Source organism: Camelus bactrianus, chromosome 11 (genome assembly GCF_048773025.1).
Source record: "Camelus bactrianus isolate YW-2024 breed Bactrian camel chromosome 11, ASM4877302v1, whole genome shotgun sequence".
Taxonomy (NCBI): Eukaryota; Metazoa; Chordata; class Mammalia; order Artiodactyla; family Camelidae; genus Camelus; species Camelus bactrianus.
In genome coordinates, this window is record NC_133549.1 from 43,743,535 (window position 1) to 43,762,197 (window position 18,663).

Consider the following 18,663-nt stretch of genomic DNA (forward strand, 5'->3'; position numbering starts at 1 on the left):
GATTGGAGCCAGTTGAGTTGGCGGTCACAGTCGCGTCTGACGCAGGTCTGATTTTGTTTGGTTTGGGGTTGACATTTCGGCTCGGCTGCCTCTAGGTAGGCGAGACTTCAGTTCTAAGGGTGGCCAAAGTAGGACGGTGGGTCAGCCCCACCCCTCTTTGGGGTATGTGGCCGGGGGTTCCCGAGACACTCCGCCCCGCACAAAGATGGCGCAGAGCCCGGGCAGGGCCAATGGGGAGTGGCGTTGCTCCCTGTTGCCTAGGTAACAGCCAATGGGCTGCGGGAATTGTGCCCCGTGTAGCTGCCCGGGATGGCGGCGTCAAGTGGGGCTGGCGCTGGAGGTGGCGGCGGAGAGGCCGGTGGTAGGGGCGAGCCCGGCGGAGCGGAGGTCCGGGACGCTGGAGCCCGGCGCGTGGGCAAGACGGTCATCCCGGAAGGCCAAGCCCAGGTTGGCTGGCAGCGCGGTTGAGAGGGGACAGGGAGAGTGTGGTCGGGGAGGAAGGGACTGAGGAGTCCAGCCGGAGATGACAGGGGCTGGGGAGTACGGCTCCCTCCCAGAAGCGCTGACCTGAAAACAGCTGCCCCGGGGGTCCCAAACTCGGGCCTCCCATCTCCACCGCGGGGGCCGAGGCCCGAGAACCCACGGCGTTCGGGATAACGAGTGGGGTGGGTGGGGGCTGTTCGCGAGGGGATGACAGACCTGTGTGTGCATAAGTCCCCGCCCGCGCGGGAGAGCAGACCTGGGATGGAGGGGAGGAGCGGTGCTGGTAAGGCAAGAACGGGGTGGGGAGAAGGATTGGGAAGGTCGACCACGAAGTGTTGCCTTGTTGCGGTGTAGGGCTTTGTTTGCTCTGGGCCCGCCTCTGTCACACTCGGGTGGAGAGACGTCCCACACACACATCGAGGCTTGGGGAATGGGATGTTTTCAATTAGTTGATGGTGGCATCCCTGCAGTCTAGCATTTCCAAACTGCCTAGGTACCAGCGGGGATCACTCTGCCGTATTAGAACCCGGCCCAGGGATTTTACTTCCCCATGAAATAGAGTATTATCTTGGCAGTCCCCATCCCCCAAGGCGTCTGGATTTTTTGTTAGTTTTGTTTTGACCTTCTTTCTGGTCTCAAGCTTTTCTTCCCACTTTCTTCAATCTACGTGTCCCACAGTCTTCCTAAATAAGACCTTTATCTAGTAGCAATACATTTGTTCACTTTTTGAGTGGAAGGAAGAATTATAGTAAAAGAGACTTACAGACTTACAACAAAGACAGTTATTTTCAACTGATTTAAAATACTTAAAAAAGAACATTTGACTTTTTGTTCTAGGTTCCTTATAAGCCTAATCTTTGTTCATCAAAGCCTTCATTCTCTGCTCTTTAGGATTCTAAAAGCCCAAGAACTGCTTTCTTTGTAATGGAAAGAACTTTAACAAGCCTGTCATACTCTGGGGAGGGTGGCTTTAGGGGGACAATGCGAAGGTATATGTGGTCAGTTAAGGCGGATGCCTGCAAACAATATGCTTAAACTGAAAACCTATTCTCCTTTATGTTAGGTTGTTTTTAAACCTCTGAATTTGGATACAGGTGAATGCATAAGTATTTTTTAACCAGTTTGATTTCTGAAAGTACAAAAGATAGACAAATGGAACTGAAACAGAAGTTCTTACTCCTGTCTTTGAGTTCTATTTGGACATGTCTGGGGCAGGAGAAAATAAAGATAGGAGGGGTATAGTCTGTTGTTTAGACTAATAGTGTGTTGGTTTACAGGGACAAAATAGTCGTTTTCTTTTAGATAAATGTTTGGCTTGATCCTTTGTAACCCATCTATCAGGAGAGCAGAAAGGTTATCTGTTTAGAAGCATGAATCTTCTTGGCTTTGTAACTAGGTTCCATATGTATATCTGAGACCTAAACTCCTAGGCTACTTATTCTCTTTAAAAATATTTTTTTGAATAGCTGACACAAATACTGATTTGCATCCCTTATTAAAGTATTGAGTTTTTTGGTCTTCGTGGGCACTGGCTATACTTTATTAAACTAGATTTGTCTCAGTGATTACTGGTGAAGTTCCTTTTTGAGTTAGTTGCTATGAGCTATTAGCGTGGCTAATTACAGAAGTCGTAAGTGAAAACTCTGACACTGTCCAAAGTAGTGATAATATCAATTATTTGGACACATTTAGGAGTGTCTAGTCAAATGTGCTCAACCATGGCCTGAGATCCCTGGCGTCTACATATGTTCTCTTTAATGAGCACTTCTAGTTGTGTTCTTGGGAATAGACATCATTTTGACAAGCAGCTGTTGAATTTTACTATATCTCCCTAGATCAGAAAGGAATGGGAATTTGTAGTATATACTTCTGAAAACAAATAAGAGAGGATGGTGACACAGTTAGGCTGCGAGATGATGTTCCAGTTACAATTGCTATGTAACCAAACTTAGCTGCTTAAAACAGCCATATGATGCTCACAGATTCTGTGAGTCAGAAATTTGGAGGAGGCATCATGGGGATGATCTCTCTCTGCTCCATGATACTTCATCTTGGATGTGGGCTCAGTGAGTAGGGGCTGGAGTCATTCTGAAGGCTTCTTCACTCACTCCTGGTGCCTGGGCTAGGATGATTCAGAGATGAGGACTGCCAGGTAGGGGTACCAACAAATGTGACTTTTTATGTGGCTTCGCCTCTTCTGAGCATGGTAGACTCAGAATAGTCAGACTTCTTATGTTGTGGTTCAGGTCTCCAAGCTCCAGTTTACCAGTGAGCAAGATGGTATAACCTCAGAACACACCATGGCTTCCACTCACTTTCTATTGGTCGCAGCAATCACAAGCCTGCCCAGATTCAAAAGAAAGGAGTTAGACTCCACTTTTTGATGGGGCTGTGGCAAGGTCAAATTGTAGAAGAATGTGTAAGACAGGAAATATGATTGCAAACATCTTTGGAAAATACAGTCCACCACACTTGGTAATAAGATGACCTTTCAAGTTTCATTGGCTTCTTTGAAATATTTAGGATATGTTGCCCAACAGCTAACAGCATACCAAAAGAATGGCTTGGTTTACAATTGGAGGGGTTGGCTAGTACTTGGTCCACAGATAATCCTCAAATTGGAGAAACACTCTTCCCTTTCTTTCAAGTTTCTTCTACTGGTGGGATGCCACTATTTGGAAGTTTTTGCACTGCAGTAACTCCTTCCAGAGTGTTGAGTGAAGACAAGTTAGCTGCTGCTGAACATTTAAAGGAAATGTCCTTATCTTCCTGGAGAAATAATGATTTTGTGTTTATGTACCAGAACAATTGCTGTAAGATTTAGTAGGAGATGCGATAGTTCAGATTCTGCCTTGTTTTGAAGTAATGAAATAGTTCAGATTAGTACCACGAGCCGACTTTTAGTACGCTGATGTAATTGGGAAGAGCTGATGGTGGCCTCTAGCATCAAAATGCCTATCTGGACTGGAAAGAGTTTTCCTCTGCAGTTTCGATGGAAAACTGCTTCTCTTCCTCTCATTAATGTTGTATTTGCAATGGAATCATATTAACCTGTACCCCAGGCATACTCTGATGCTGGGCTGATGATAAGAGGCTTGTGAGCCTGAAATTGGATGCTGACATTGTGGAACATTGATGGGACAGAGATGGCACACCAGGTACTACCATCACTTCTTTGAGAAAATAGCCCCCCCAGGGTTTTGAGGGTTTTGAGGGGCTTTAAGACGAGAAAATGATCCGTGTCTTGGGATGTATTCTACAATGTGAAGGATCCTGGACATCAAGTTCCTAAGTAACTGGAAAAGTGAGAAAATCCCTGGCAAACCATGGGAGTGACTCCAAACATCACCAAAATAGCTTCCACAAAGCTGGCCTTCATTATGGAGGTAGGAACAAACGTTCCTCCTTATTTGGGTGAGAGTACAGGGATTCTCAGAACTCATATGTCCTCATGGCTTCATAATTCACTTGACCTCATACCTGGGAAGAAACTAGAGCTTTGAGACAGGACCAAGGCCTAGGAGATGTTACTGAGCCCTGCTCTGTTCAGGGCAGGTTGTCTTCACATTAGATCATTTCTGAGCTTGTAGCAACTGTGTCAAAATCATTATGACATAGGCCAAAATCAAAATACCCCATAAGGTGCTGATAAAGAACAGGTGAGTGGCTGTAATTTACTTTTCCTCTACTTAATATTTACTTCATTAGTCAAAATTGTTGAATTTTTTTCCAAAATGTTGTCTGAATTTGTATTGAAACACAAAAGACCCTGAATAGCCAAAGCAATCTTGAGAAAGAACAACAAACCTGGAGGTATCATTCTCTGATTTTAAACTGTACTACAAAGCTACAGTAATCAAAACAGTATGGTATTCGCACAAAAACAGACACATAGATCAATGGAATAGAATAGAGAACCCAGAAATGAACCCACAGTTATGCGGGCAATTAATCTACCTCAAAGGTGGTATTTAATGGTGGAAAAGACAGCCTCTTCAATAAATAGTTTTGGGAAAACTAGACTACTTTCTCACACCATATAAAAAAAGAAAAAAAAACCCTCAAATTGGATTAAATATTTAAATATAAGTCATGACACCATAAAACTCCAAGAAGAAAATGTAGTCAGTATGCTCTTTGAGAGTGGTCTTAGCAATAGTTTTTTGGATATGTTTCCTCAGGCAAAGGAAACAAAAGCAAAAATAAACAAATGGGACTTCATCAAATTGAAAAGCTTTTGCACAGTGAAGAAAGCTCTCAACAAAATGAAAAGGCCACCTACTAAATGGGAGACGATATTTCCAAACAATATATTTGATAAGGGGTTAATATCCAGTATATACAAAGAACTTGCAAAACTCAACGTCAAAAAAGCAAAGAACTTGATTAAAAAATGGGCAGAGGACCTGAATAGACATTCTTCCAAACAAGACATATGGATGACCAACAGACACATGAAAAGATGCTGAACATCACTAATCACCAGGGAAATGCAGATCAAAGTCACAAAAGAGATATCACTTCACACCTATCAGAATGGCTATTATCAAAAAGACAACAAATAATACATACTGGTGAGGATGTAGAGTAAAGGAAACCCTTGTGCCCTGCTGGTGGGAATGTACATTGGTACAGCCACTGTGGAAAACAGTATGGAGGTTCCCTTAAAAAAATTAAAAATAGAACTGTGATATGATCCAGCAATTTCACTCCTGGGTATTTATCTGAAGAAAATGAAAATACTAATTAGAAAAGATACATGCACCACTATGTTCATTGCAGTATTGCTTACAGTAGCCAAAATATGGAAGCAATCTAAGTGCCCATCAATAGATAATTGATAAAGGAGATGTAATATGTGTGTGTGTGTGTGTGTGTGTGTGTGATTGGAATATTATTCAGCCATAAAAATGAATTATTGTCATTTGTGACAACATGGACAACAACCCTAGAGGTGTTGTGCTAAATGAAATGTCAGACAGAGAAAGACAAATGCCATATGATTTCACGTATATGTAGAACCTAAAAAACAACAAATGAATAAACATAACAAAACAGAAATAGTCACTGATACAGAGAACAAACAAGTGGTTGCCAAAGGGAAGGGAGGGTGGAGGGATGAGATAAATAAGTGAGTGTGATTAAGAGGTACAAACTTCCAGTTTTCAAAAAATAAAAAAGATAAGAAGAAGAAAGAAAGAGGAAGGAAGGAAGAAAGGAAGAGAAAGAAACATGGATTGCATTTAAAAAAATATGTCAGATGATTCTATTTGTCTCTGTTTATATTTAATGATGTTTTGGGTATCTTAACTCCCTTCTTAGAGGCTATCCTTGAATATAAACATTTTCCACCACTCATGAAGTCATACCTAGCCAGTCTCCAAATGTTACTGGCTTGTTTTTGTTTATCCTATGATATGTCTGTAATAGTCATTCCTGCTCCCATTACCCTGTCTCCCTAGTTCAGGCCTTATGATCTCATACCTGGATCTATCAGTTTGCTTTTGCTACGTAATAACACACCATCCCCCAAACATAGTGGCTAAAACAACCATTTCTTTAGTCCATGATTCTGTGGGTCAGTAATTTGGGGCTGGGCTCAGAAATGCAGCTCTTCTAGTCTTCTCTTCTAGTCTCACCCACACATCTGTGGTCAGCTGGGACAGCTGCTCCATGTGGCGTCCCACCATCCAGCAGACTAGCCTGGGCTCATTCACATGGAGGCAGAACAGTTCCAAGTGCAGCGAGAGGGCAAGCCCAACACACAAGTGCTTTCCAAACTTCTGCTGCAAAACCTTTGCTAATATTTCATTAGCCAAAGCAAGTCAGATAACCCACCCAGATCCAAGGGTGGGAGGGATAAATAAACTGCCTTCATGATGGAGGACCCGCCGTGTTGTGTTGCAAGGGCATGGATGGAGGGAGAATAATTTGTGCTCACTTTCATAACTGACTGAATTATATCATCTCCTGCCTTGCAGGCTTTTCTGGTTGAAGGCTTTTGCTGTAACCCACCCTGCTTCCCGTTGCCACACTCATTTTCCTTAGACTCTGCTTTCATATTACATCCCTGTTCACAAAGCCCCCAGAGGTTTCCTCTTTTCTCCGCTTTCTCAGCTATCTGTCTAGCTTTCAAAGGTCTCCTTAAGCTAGCCTGACCCTGAAGCAGAGCACGTCATAAAGGGGAGAAAGAACTAGCCGCAGTCAGTGGAGGCCTGGGCGTGAGTTCCACCGTCATCCTCGCTCACCGACTAGTTTTTAACTTTGGGCTTCTGTTTCTCCATCCCTAAAATGATGGAGTTTGGATTACATCTGAGAGTTTCTTTTCAGGTTTAATATTTACGCCAAGTGTATGTATATAATTTTGTTTCCTCTTACTCCCTAAATAAACCTTCAGCTCTAGTAAGACCTGGTTCCTTATTTCCCACTGCACACCCCATGTCTCTGTTGCTCTTTGTGCATTCATTCCCCATGTCTGAAACTGCCCTTTGCATCCGTCACTGCTGGTTTTAAATTCTGCCCATCCGTTGTCTTTGTTCGTCTCTGCCATCCAGTTTGCCACTTGATTATATTGTCTCATATTGGCCAGTGTTTCAGTTGTCATTCTTACCAACTAGATTATAAACTTATCGAGGGGTAAGACTGTATTTTCTACACTGACTCAGCACACAGTAAGTATTAAGCAAATATTTGTAGATTAAACCTAAATTTCCATCCCAGGTCACAGAAAATTGGAACTGGCTGAAAAGTTTTAAGACAAGTAGGAAGATAAGACTGCCTGGGCGGGGGTGGTGATGATGGTGGTTGGAGGAGAGGATATTTTTGTTCAATGTATTCAGGTAGTATATACTTCCCAGGCTGGTAGCCTTTAGAAGGTATCTACAAAATTGTTTTACAAGCCTTTCCTCCAGCCATCCTATGACACTGGTTCTCTGCTTATTTCCTGCAGTTTTCGTCCTTCTGTAAGCTGTCACCATGACCCTGACAAAAGGTTCCTTCACCTACTCCAGCGGGGAGGAATATCGTGGCGAGTGGAAGGAGGGTGAGAGGACCCCGGGGGAGACGATTATCCACTGATAAATACTCCATTTAGCCGAAGGACAAATACATCAGGATATATAAGTCAACCTGATGAATCTTTTTTTCTGACTCCAAGATTTAATTTAAATAGCGCTTTTCCTTCAATTTTAGGATTATAAAGAAAGGAACTAGAAAATGCTATTGTTACCCCAAGCTCCAGAAGTAAATTAAATCTTTCCACTTCTAAATTGAAAGTGTTTCCACTCTTCTATCTTTTAGTTGTATTATTTGGGAACTGTTTTTATAAATGCTTAAGTACTCAGCAGAGCAAAATGAATTATTTTTAGTGCCCACAAATTAGAAAGTACAGATTCATTACAATGACTTGATTCCAATGAATCTTAAGAAGTTAAGGAAGAAATTAGGGCAGACACTCAAGACCAGATGATATTCATTTCCTTGAATTTCCTGTGACAGCTCATTACATTTGCAAGTATCTATTCATAGGAATGGCAGAATTCTTCAAAGCCCGAGACCAGGAAGCAGTTTAATGATGTTCAGTTTGGAAATAGTCTAGCCACCTAAAAGTCTCGTGGGTCCACTCCTAGCAAGCCAGGAACTGCCCCGAGGAGACTTGACTCTTTACAGTTGTGCCAACGATGAGAAGTTCATAATAGTTTCCGGACACACACCTTTCTTTTCATGGTAAATCTCTGCAAATGATAAATGCTTGAGCCTTGAGAGGAGGCATTGTGCACATGGCATGTGACCTTGCCTTTGTACATCCCCAGCCTTTTCTCCTGCCTTCCAAATACTTATAGAGGAGAGTCTTCTTGAGGCTCTGCTGGGCAGTCTATCCACCAGAAGTACTCCCTCGTACTCTGAAGAGCATCGCTGTTTCTCCAGCGTCTTGCTCTATTCTCTAATCAGTTCAGTGGGTGAGCAGAGTCCTGCTGATGGAGTGAAGCTCAAACCAGTGCTGCCAGTCAGGCTGTTAGGTTTGCCCAGCAGCTTCATGGTGTCGGAGGCTACTTTAATTTTTTTCCCAGAGTGGCAAGGTAGTTAAGTGTTGAGGGCTCCCAAGTCAGGCCTCCTGCTGCGTTTGCTGTCTTGTTTTACCACTTAGTTGCTCTGTAATCTCGAGTAAGTTTTTAGCTTCTCCTTGCCTTGGTTTGTGTACCTGTTAATGGGAATAATAATAGTGTTGTGCCTACCTTCTAAAGTGGTTGTGAGGATTCACCAAGACGATAAATACAAAGTGCCTGGAAGAGTGCCTGGCACATAGTGAAGGCACTTTAAATGTTAGCTGTTGGTTTTATTCAAAATTTTTTTTAGCTATTGTGATTTTTAAGTGCACTTTCAAAAATCTTTCATACTGGGACAGACTTGCTCCAAATCTGATGATTGTGACTTAAGAACAGAAGATCCTAGGAGCCAGGTTATTACCCTGGGTCATGGTCCTCTGCCCTGCCAATGTCACTGCTTCTCTTCTTCCCTTTGTGGGTGGGGTGATGTGGGGCAAGGGTTGTTAAATGGTGAGAGGGACCCTGAAGCTGCCCCAGCCCAACCTGACACCTGTCCTTCTCTTTGCTCAGGCCGCAGACATGGTTTTGGTCAACTAATGTTTGCAGATGGTGGCACCTACCTGGGCCATTTTGAGAACGGGCTCTTTAATGGCTTCGGGGTACTGACCTTCTCAGATGGCTCAAGGTGGGTACTGGGCCATTCTTTTCACAGCCTTAAACTAGGGAAGAGAAGCTCTGATCTAAAAATGATAGTGATAAATAGCTGGTCAAACCTGAGCTTGTCCCGGGCCCTCTGAAAACAGGCAAGGAGGAAGCAAGTGTTTGTTCTTTTATTGGTTACTTTACAAATAGATCTAAATTTTGAAATGGCAAGGAGGTGAATGACCTCCCACCCCACCACTGTCCTCTGATGCTATTTCCTTGAGATTAGGGCCTCATATCATACACACTCTCTGACCCTTCTCTGCTGGTTGGGAGTAGGGTGGGAGGGGTTGGGCGAAACTCTGGAAGAGTGGAATCAGCTTTGCTTCTTGGTGTTAAGAAACCACATATTTGGCATTGGTGGCCTGAGTCATCCTGGACAGCTCACTACCCAGCTCAAGGCTGACATCTTGTGTGTCTGCAGGTATGAGGGGGAGTTTGCCCAGGGCAAGTTCAACGGCGTGGGAGTCTTCATTCGACATGACAACATGACCTTTGAGGGGGAATTTAAAAATGGCAGAGTGGATGGTTTGGGTGAGTTGCAGCCCAGCAGGACGGGTGACTTAGGCAAGCATAAGTGGGTGGGAGGACACCTTTGAAGCTTTAATCCCTCTGTGGACGCCCAGAGAGCCCTAGTGACCAGGCACCGACACTGGGTCATTGGCCCCTCGGATGGAGCTCCCCCAAGGAAAACTGCACGTTTTCTGTCCCTCAGCCTTGACGTAGCAGCTGATCTCAGAGCCACCCATGCCACTGTCACTCCCAAGTTTTCTCTGTCCCCCTCAAAGGCCTGCTGACTTTCCCTGATGGTTCTCACGGAATACCCCGAAATGAAGGTCTGTTTGAGAACAACAAGCTTTTACGGCGCGAGAAGTGCTCCGCAGTGGTCCAGCGGGCCCAGAGCGCCTCCAAGTCCGCCAGGAGCCTCACCGCCTGACGGGGCACCGCACACCAGCTGACGAGTACCAGGTAAAGCAAATGCCAGTTACCTGCTCAAGGTGAACGAGTGAACCCGATGTGAGAGGAGATGAGAGTGACCGTGGAGGAGAGCCCTGTGAGGGGCCCCAGCACCTACTGGGCAGGGCTTTGATCACAGGGAAGTTCTGAGGCTCCGGCCCCAGGCCCTGCAGCAGTAGGTACCCATCCGGCTTTCCCTTTTCCCGGCTGATACTCTCCGTCCCTAACGCTTTGGGTGCAGACCGGCTGCTGTCCTCAACTTCACTTCCTGCCAAGTGATGCAGAATCTTTCCTTCTGCCTCTTTTTGAAGCAGATGATCGCCGCCCCCAGTTTGGACTAGTGCTTTGTGCTGTCCTGGAGAAATAAGGAAAACAATAGGGGTGGCTTAAATAGAACAGCGGTCCTGTGGAAGTCAAGGCCAGAGCTTTTCTGTATGTTACCCCCTCCTTCACTGCTGGTTGGCATCGTGGCTCCAGGCCTTCCACTTTGTGTGAGACTGGTATTCTGCCTGCCTATTCCCCTGTGAAGGGTCTAGTGAGAGTGTTATTCCCCCTACCCCTTACCTGAGTTCCAACAGATGAATTAATTTGTGTCCCTCTCTCCTTCCTTAGACGTGGGACAGGATACCTTTAGTCAAGAAAGAAACCGACGTAAACAGTCATCTTACAACTTGTACTTATTACTTACTCCAGAGCAAAGGGCAGATGCCTCTGGGCCACATCAGGCCCTGTCATGAACTGAATCCTTAGGGATGGCTTTGGCTGACACAGCTCCTTCCCAGTGTACCAGTGGGTCAGACCCACCTCAATCCCTTGGGGTTCGGGTAGCACCAGGCCCATCTTGGGATGGCAGTGAACTAAAAGGGCATTTGGTTCACTGTAACTCTTCCACCGTGAGCCTTGGTCATCAGGCTGGGAGATCAGATCTTAATTGATGGGATCCCTGCACAGTTCATCACAGAGGCCTCCAGTTACCCTGTGACCCAAACATGCCCCGCCCCACCCCTGGCCCTGCATCCTCACACTGCTTATGGTGGAACTTAGAGCCATGTGCCTATTTATTCTCTGAATTGTACTGTAGAGACCAGTGTTTATGAGGAATAAACAAGTCACCAGAACTGCCTATACTTAGTTTTCTTGACTTTCTTGCTTTGCATCCTTATGACTATTAACCCATTTGCCATTTCTAAAAGTTAATCAGAACGGGGGAGGGTATAGCTCAGTGGTAGAGCGTGTGCTTAGCATGCACGAGGCTCTGAGTTCAATTCCCAGTACGTCTATCAAAAAAATTAAACCTGATTACCTCCCCCACCTAAAGGTATAAATAAATAAAAGTTAATCACAGATGGCATGAAACTGACACTGCATGCTTTACTATGTAATATCATCTAATTCTTAAACCTCGGCAGGGTAGGAACACCTAAAAAAAAAAATCAGACAGGCTCATGTTGCCCAAACTAGTCAGTGGCAGAGCTGGGTGGGATTTGTAGCCCAGGCTTTCTGATCCCAAAGCCTTTTCCAGTGTACTTCTCTCACCTTGAGCATCAGGGTGCCCAAGTCTTGAGACCAGTTATTGTCACACCTGCTGGGTTACCTCACAAGTCTTTCTCTGCACATTTACCTGCCACGCTAACCCTTTTGCACACATGATCTTATAAGCCCTGAGAGGAAGGTACCATTATTATCTCCATATTACAGATGAGGCTCAGGGCAGTTAAATAGTTTTCCAGGATCCTGTAGGCACTAAAGCACAGATCCAAGAACTGAAGCCTGGCCAGCTTAAGCCCAGAGGCTGAGCTCTTCACCAGTACACTAGCCTCCCTAGCCCTAACTTTTTGCCCCACCCCTAAACCTGATTAGGTAGATCCTCCGGAAGCTACCCAGGAGAAGAGCCCAGGTGCCAAGCCCCAAGCTTCAGTGCCATCGAGATGCCCAGGTTCTGCTGAAGACTGATACCTTTTATAGTCTCTCCTTGCCCCAAACAAGGATCTGTTTACCTTTCTTTTTAACCAGAGTAGTTTTTGAAGAATTCATCTCAGGTTTTCTTCCACTAGTCAGATATCACTGAATAAGATTAAACATTTTAGAGAAAGCAGCCTTTTAAATTAACATACTAAGTGTTTCTAAATATCTCACTTGAAGCTTTTTGCCTCTTACCTCTCCTGTTTAAAACTTCAGCGAGCCTTCCCTCAGGGCGCCAATAATCTAATGCCTGTTGGCTCAGTACCGTTATGGCCTCTCTCAGAGCCAGGGAAAAAGCAGACCTTGGGAGCTAAATTGCCTGTAGGAGGTTCCTGACATTTGGGCCGGAAACCTAAGATCTGCATAGTAGTGGAGTGTCAATCTGTACATAGTCACACTAGTTTAACTTATTAAACTTTATTGCAATAACAAATTGTTCTTAACAATAAAAGCAGAGTGTGTGTATAGGCAAGAGGATGGTCCTGTCTCAGGCCAAGTCCCCTTTCCTAATGTTTCAGACTGGGATTGGCTAGACTAGTCTTCTAGAATGTAACATTTATCCACCAGGTGTCATTATTTACCGTTCTGGCAAGTCAGTGGTCTGTCTCCATGTACTAGACGGTTGGGATCAAGGCTAGAGACAAGAATATGGGATGAATCAAAATAGATTCAGGAAAGGGCACCATGGCTGGCCTTTCAAAGACCAGTGACACTTTTCTGATCAGGTTTCCTAACCTACCACTTCCCTAGAAGTCAGAACTTGGGTTCTTAAGAGAAGCCCTAGCTTCGGGCTGTCTCATGCAAGACGCAAGTTTGTACCCCCAAGTCTAAGTAGTCTTCCTTTTTGGTGAAACATGGCCTTTCTGTGCCTGATTGGCCCCCTGCCCTTCCCCTCCGGCTTCTGGTTCACGTGTCTTGGGATAGGAAAGCACAGTAGGGAGACAAGACATTGCTCCTTCCCCGATGGAAGGTCTCCAGAGACCCAGAGTGCAGGATGCAAATGCAAGAGTTCCTGGGCTGTGAGAACAGGAGCTGAGCGTGCCTGGCAGTGTCTGCTGAGGGGCTCCCTGGAGGACTGAAGTAAGAAAAGGAGCCTTGAACCCTCGTCCCTCCATGTGCCTCTTCAGGCTGCCGGCTTAACACAGGAGGCTGAGATGAGCACAGGCTGGACTGGTGCCCTCCCGGCCCTCAGAGCCAGCCATTGCTGGTGAAATCCAAGCGCAGCGCCTCCTCCTGGCTGGGGCTCAGCTCCTGCAAGGGGGCGCGGCAGGGGCCTCCGTAGTACCCAAACCAGTCCATGGTTTTCTTCAGCCCCGGGATCCCAAAGCGCCGGGTCACCTGAGAAGCAGGGCCTGTTAGAACAGACTGGGGCATCCCCGGCATACACACATCTGGGAACTAGACGTGTGTCACTTTAGAAAGTTAGGGTTCCCACCCTTCTCCCCCGTTAAGTAACTCTACCAAATCTATGACACTTGGGGTACACTGGGAATCCAGACTGAGACCAGAAAGCAGGTCAGTGGTAGAGAACACAATGCTAAAACCTAGGATGAAGGAAGAAAGGCACCTCCTTTGGTTTGGAGAGAGAAATCCACCCCACTGGGGAGGAGAGTGGCATTCAGTCCTCGAGCTGGGATTGGGAGAAGGCAGCAACACTATGGGCCTGGGCGCTGGAGCATCACTGGTCTGCAGCCTAGTTCCCTAGAACCTGGCCCAGGGCACACTGGGACTGATATGCCAGGCACAGCCCCTGCAGCAGGGCCCTCCCATCCCCCCACAGTCCTCCCTGACCCCAACTCCAAATACTCTCATGGGAGGAAAACAATGCATCATTGTCCAAAGAAGTTTCACTATGTAACCTTGTATCATTAACTGATCTGAGCAAGTTCACTTGCCTGAAAAATGAGGGGGCCAGACAGCATGATCTCAAAAGCCTTTTCTGTTGTAATGGGAGGCCCAAAACTACTGTCATAATTTCAAATCATGCATGGAGTTTTAGAGAAAATGAAGTCTCAAGTTTCTTTGCTTTTAGCATAGCAACTGGTTGTTCCATGCTGATCAGAAGTGTTAGATTCATCTTTGAGTACCTAAAAACTAGGAAAGTAATTATTACTTAATAAAGTTTTATTTTGAGGGAAGGTAAAACCTTAGAAATACGGCCTTCATGAAGGGTAAAAATAATAAAAGAGGTTGTTTGGGTTAAAAAGGTTGGGAACCACTGATGAATGAATGACTAACTATTCACCACTAGAGGCCAGTAAGCTTCAGCCAGCCTCCTCCCAGGCCTGGCCCCAGCCTTGATATTCTGATAACCTGGGCATTTTACCCAAAACCTGAGTAGGGTGGGAAAGATGATGGAAACAAAAAATACACAGAGAAAAAAACTTTCTCCCACCATGGGTGTCTGAAGTTCTCTGATTTGCCTCTCTTCAGACCCTGAGAAAGGGCTGAATGCTTTAGAGATAAAAACCATGGAAAGTCCTAAATATAGCCGGGGCAGGAGGCCGGCTGGGTGGGAGGGCAGGGGAAGCACATTGTGTTCGAGCAGGGCAGGGCAATAAGGTGACATCAAGCTGCTCTTGGGGTGGCTGAGCCTCCAGCCCAGGCAGCAGAAAGGTGTTCCAGGCATTCCTGACCGTGCGCCCAGAGCTGGCACAGGATGGGGCGCAGAGTGAAGGGTCAAGCAGGATGGCATTCTGAGGGCTAGGATGGCCGCAAGCATCCTCTCTTCCCAAGGGGCAGCCCAAGCTGCTTTGTCTGTAAAATTAGGAGGAGGAGGTAACAACAGCTACCCCGTGTCACAAGAATTGGGTGAGAAAATTACCACTATTAGACCAGACCCCAAGAGGCCTGGAAGCTCCTCCTCTTCCTGTCTTGGTGGTCTGCAGGTTCTGGGACCTTCTCCATCACAGGTGGATGGGAGTGGGAGAGGGACGTCTAGTACAACCTGGGCCCTGCTGTGCTCAGGCTCAGCTGAAAGGCCCTCATTTCTACAGTTCTTAGACCATATATGTAAAGCATCCTATCCCAGGAGAATCTTCACGTCCAGGGAGACTCCTGCTTGCCTCCTCAGCTGTCCTTTCTCTAAACCTGAGTTCATCTGTCCCTTTGAGTTAAAGATATAAGCTGTGAGGGAGATGCAGAGTCCCCCCACCTCTTTACCTGAACAAAACACTGCCTAGCTCTGGGACAGCCACCTCACAGGCAAAACTTGAGGAGACGCCAAAAAACTCTGTCATTGAGGCAAATATTGAATGCAATATTTAAAAAAAAATAAAAACCAGTGCAAAAAAATCCACGAAGAACAAAGTGTCAAAGTTTTAAATAAAGACAGGATCCAGCAGAGCCGTGCCCTGCCCTACTGTAGCCTTAGGTAAACTAAACATGTGTGCCGCTATTTATGGGTTTTGCCTGTTTTGTAATGGTTAATTTTTTTCCTAGAAATAGATTTAGGAAAAAAATTATTTTGATGAGTTTGCTTCCATTCAAGCTAGGGAAATAAAATTCTTATAAATTATGTTTTTGGTATAGATAAAATATTTTCAACCAAAAAAAATGCTGTGAGTTTTAATATATCTACTTTAAAATTTTAAAAAAAAAATTTTCAACTACCTTAATGTTCTTCAAGGTGAGGAACTCACCATTTAGAAAACTTTAGAGCTTGTACTTCCAGAAGATGAAATAGGTGTACTTTTCCAATAAGTAGAACTAAAAGACCCGGGACATTATATAAAAACAGATAAAAGAGTCTGAAAGGCAAAGAGAATAAAGACCAGCTAGGACCTCTGGACCCAACAAGCACACACAATAAAATCCCCATAAAAGCCTGTTCTCTCCGGCCCAGGACCAGGAAGGGGACAGCTGAGCAAGATGGAGAACTTCTAGATTATAATTGCTCTACTTTAGCTAAACCCCACAGGAAAAAACTGTGGCCCAACCCCGACCCAGGCCAGCAAAGGCTGAATTTGGAGCCAGAACTTCTACCCCACACTCAGAGGTAAAGAGTGTCCCTCCCTATCCATGAGGGATGGTCTCAGAAGAGGCCTGGGAGAGTCAGGACTTTGACCACTGCCCACACTTAAGGAGGCCATCCCTGCCAGACACACTCCAGATGTCAGTGGAGGTCATTAAGGAGGCACTCCTACCCCTTCCAACCAGGAGGTATCAGAGGAGGCCTAGTGCAGAGCTATTATTTTTTTTTAAACTCCCAAAAAAGAAATCTCCAGCCCCAGATGGTTTCACTGGAGAATTTTTTAAATGTTTGAAGAAGACTTAACACCAATTCTCACAGTCTCTTTAAGAATACAGAAGAGGAGGGAACATTTCCCAATCAATTAATGAAGCTATTTTTACCCTGATACCAAAATCAAAGACAGGAAAAACAGGAAGGAAGGAAGGAACGCAGGAAGGAAGGAAAGAAGAGAGACTACATACCAACATCTCTCATGAATATAGATAGAAAAACCCATAACAAAATATTGGCAAATGAAATTCAGCATGTATAAGTAGGGTTTATTCCAGGGATACAAGTCTGGTTCAATATTCAAAAATTATTCATGTAACCCACCATATTAACAGGCTGAAGAGAAAAAAGAAATCACATGTTCGTATCAGTCAATGCAGAAAAAATATGACAAAAATTCAATATTCATTCATGATTTTAAAAAACTCTCTGAAAACTAGAATAGAGGGGGAACGTTCTCAATTTGATAAAGAGCATCTATAGAAAACTACAGCTAGCACTGTACTTAGTGGTGAAGAGGGGGATGCTTTTCCTTAAGATCAGAAACAAGGCAAGGATGTCCTCTCTCACCAACTCTTATTCAACATAGTGCAGGAAATTCTAGCCAGTGCAATAAGGCAAGAAAGGAAATACAAGGCATACAGAGCAGAAAGGAAGAAATAAAGTTCTCCCTATTTATAGATGATATGATTGTGTAGAAAATCCCAAGGAATCTAGAAAAAGAAACTCCCAGAACTAATAAGTGAGTTCAACGAAGTCATACAAGATAAACAAGAAAAACTTAGTTGTGCCTCTATACCTACTAGCAATGAACACACGAATAGCGAAATTAAAAATAAAATACCATTTATAATCACTCAAAAAATATGAGCCACTTAGGTGTAAATCTCTCAAAACTCGTACAGAACTTGTTTGCCAAAAACTACAAAATGCTGATGAAAAATATCAAAGAAGATCTGTATAAATGGAGATATGCCATATTCAAGGATTTAAAGACAAATAGTAAAAATGTCAAATGTGCCCAGATTGGCATGCAGGTTTCATTCCTGTCAAAATCCCAGAAAGAGTATTTGTAGATATAGACAGTATTATTCTAAAAGTTACATGGAAAGACAAAGGAATTGGCCTAGTTAAAAGAGTTTTGGGGAAAAAAAAAAAGAACAAAGTGGGAGGAATCAGTCTACTTGATTTTAAAATTTATTACACACCTGCCGTGATCAAGTCTGTGTGGTTTGCAGAGAGATAGATCAATGGGGAGAACAGAGAATCCAGAAATAGACCCACACAAATACATCCAACTGACTTTTGACAAAGGTGCAAAAGTAATTCAATAAAGGAAAGATCATCTTTTCAACAAATGGTGCTGGAGCAAGTGGATATCTATAAGCCAAAAGAAAAAAAAAAAGAACCTCGATCTAAGTCTCACACGTTTTACAAAAATTAACTCAAAATGGGTCACAGACTTGTAAAATATAAAACTTCTAGCAAAAAACTAGAAAAACGTCACAATCTAGCATTAGGCCAAGAGCCCTCAGACTTGTATCAAAAGCAGAAACATAAAAGAAAATATTGATAAACTGAACCTCATCAAAATTTAAAACTTTTGCTCTGCAAAAGATCTATTAATAGCATGACAAGACAAGCTATGGACTGGGAGAAAATATTTGCAAAGCACGTATCTGATAAAGGACGAGTATCTAGAAGATTCAATGAACTTCCAAAACTCAACAGTAAAAACCAATCCAATTAGGAAATGCGTAAGAGACATAAAGAGACATTTCATCTAAAAGGATGTACAGAGGGCAAATAAATACATGATAAGATGTTCAATAGCATTAGCCATCAGAAAAATGTAAATTAAAACCACAAGGAGATATCACAACATGCCTATCAGAATGGCCAAAATAAAAAATAGTCACAACACCAAGTGCTGGTGAGGATGCAGAGAAACTGGGTCACTGGTACATTTACACTGATGTAAATGTAAATGTAAAAGCCCACTCTGGAAAACAGTTTGTCAGTTTCTTAAAACACTGAACATGCAATAATCCTACAACCCACCAACTGTGTATTCATCTGAAAAACATGAAAACTTGTGGTCATACAAAAACCTATTCATGAATGTTCATAGCAGCTAATAGCCAAAAACTGGAAACAACCAACTATCCCTCAACAGGTGAATGGGTAAACAAGCTGTTTATGGCCACACTGTGAACTACTACTCAGCAATAAAAAGGAGCAGACTATTGCTACATGTGCTTGCATGAATCT

The 18,663-nt window shown here is 44.1% G+C and overlaps 2 protein-coding genes across 9 annotated transcripts in view; one reads left to right on the forward strand and one right to left on the reverse strand.

Moving 5' to 3' along the window:
* Nucleotides 1–11,310, forward strand: MORN4 (MORN repeat containing 4). Of its 3 annotated transcripts, none has more exons than XM_074373813.1 (6): nucleotides 1–45; nucleotides 7,433–7,525; nucleotides 9,099–9,213; nucleotides 9,655–9,764; nucleotides 10,019–10,199; nucleotides 10,800–11,310. In XM_074373813.1, exons 2-5 carry the CDS (start codon nucleotides 7,459–7,461, stop codon nucleotides 10,165–10,167), a joined length of 441 nt encoding a protein of 146 aa, XP_074229914.1. In that variant the 5' UTR covers nucleotides 1–45; nucleotides 7,433–7,458; the 3' UTR covers nucleotides 10,168–10,199; nucleotides 10,800–11,310. The 3 variants fall into 3 exon arrangements, with proteins under 3 accessions (XP_074229914.1, XP_045363475.1, XP_010969406.1); XM_010971104.3 differs by lacking the exon at nucleotides 1–45 and adding an exon at nucleotides 286–447; XM_045507519.1 differs by lacking the exons at nucleotides 1–45; nucleotides 9,099–9,213 and adding an exon at nucleotides 257–447.
* The window catches only part of HOGA1 (4-hydroxy-2-oxoglutarate aldolase 1), a 24,461-nt gene continuing 15,140 nt past the window's right edge, over nucleotides 9,343–18,663 (reverse strand). For 2 of the 6 annotated variants that reach the window (XM_045507513.2, XM_010971101.3), the window contains one exon: nucleotides 12,551–13,487. In XM_045507513.2, the coding sequence (XP_045363469.1) occupies nucleotides 13,273–13,487 (215 nt within the window). In that variant the 3' untranslated portion in view covers nucleotides 12,551–13,272. Of the gene's footprint in view, nucleotides 10,543–10,751; nucleotides 10,816–12,550; nucleotides 13,488–13,536; nucleotides 14,907–16,640; nucleotides 17,773–18,663 lie in introns of those variants that run through there. The other 4 variants (XM_010971103.3, XM_045507517.2, XM_010971102.3 and 1 more) reach the window with 4 other exon arrangements.

Coding starts and splice junctions, on each gene's coding strand:
- MORN4 (XM_045507519.1), top strand. CDS start 272: ATGGGCTGCGGGAATTGTGCCCCGTGTAGCTGCCCGGGATGGCGGCGT. Junction 448..7,432: donor TCCCGGAAGGCCAAGCCCAG/GTTGGCTGGCAG, acceptor TATTTCCTGCAG/TTTTCGTCCTTCTGTAAGCT. Junction 9,765..10,018: donor TGGCAGAGTGGATGGTTTGG/GTGAGTTGCAGC, acceptor TCCCCCTCAAAG/GCCTGCTGACTTTCCCTGAT.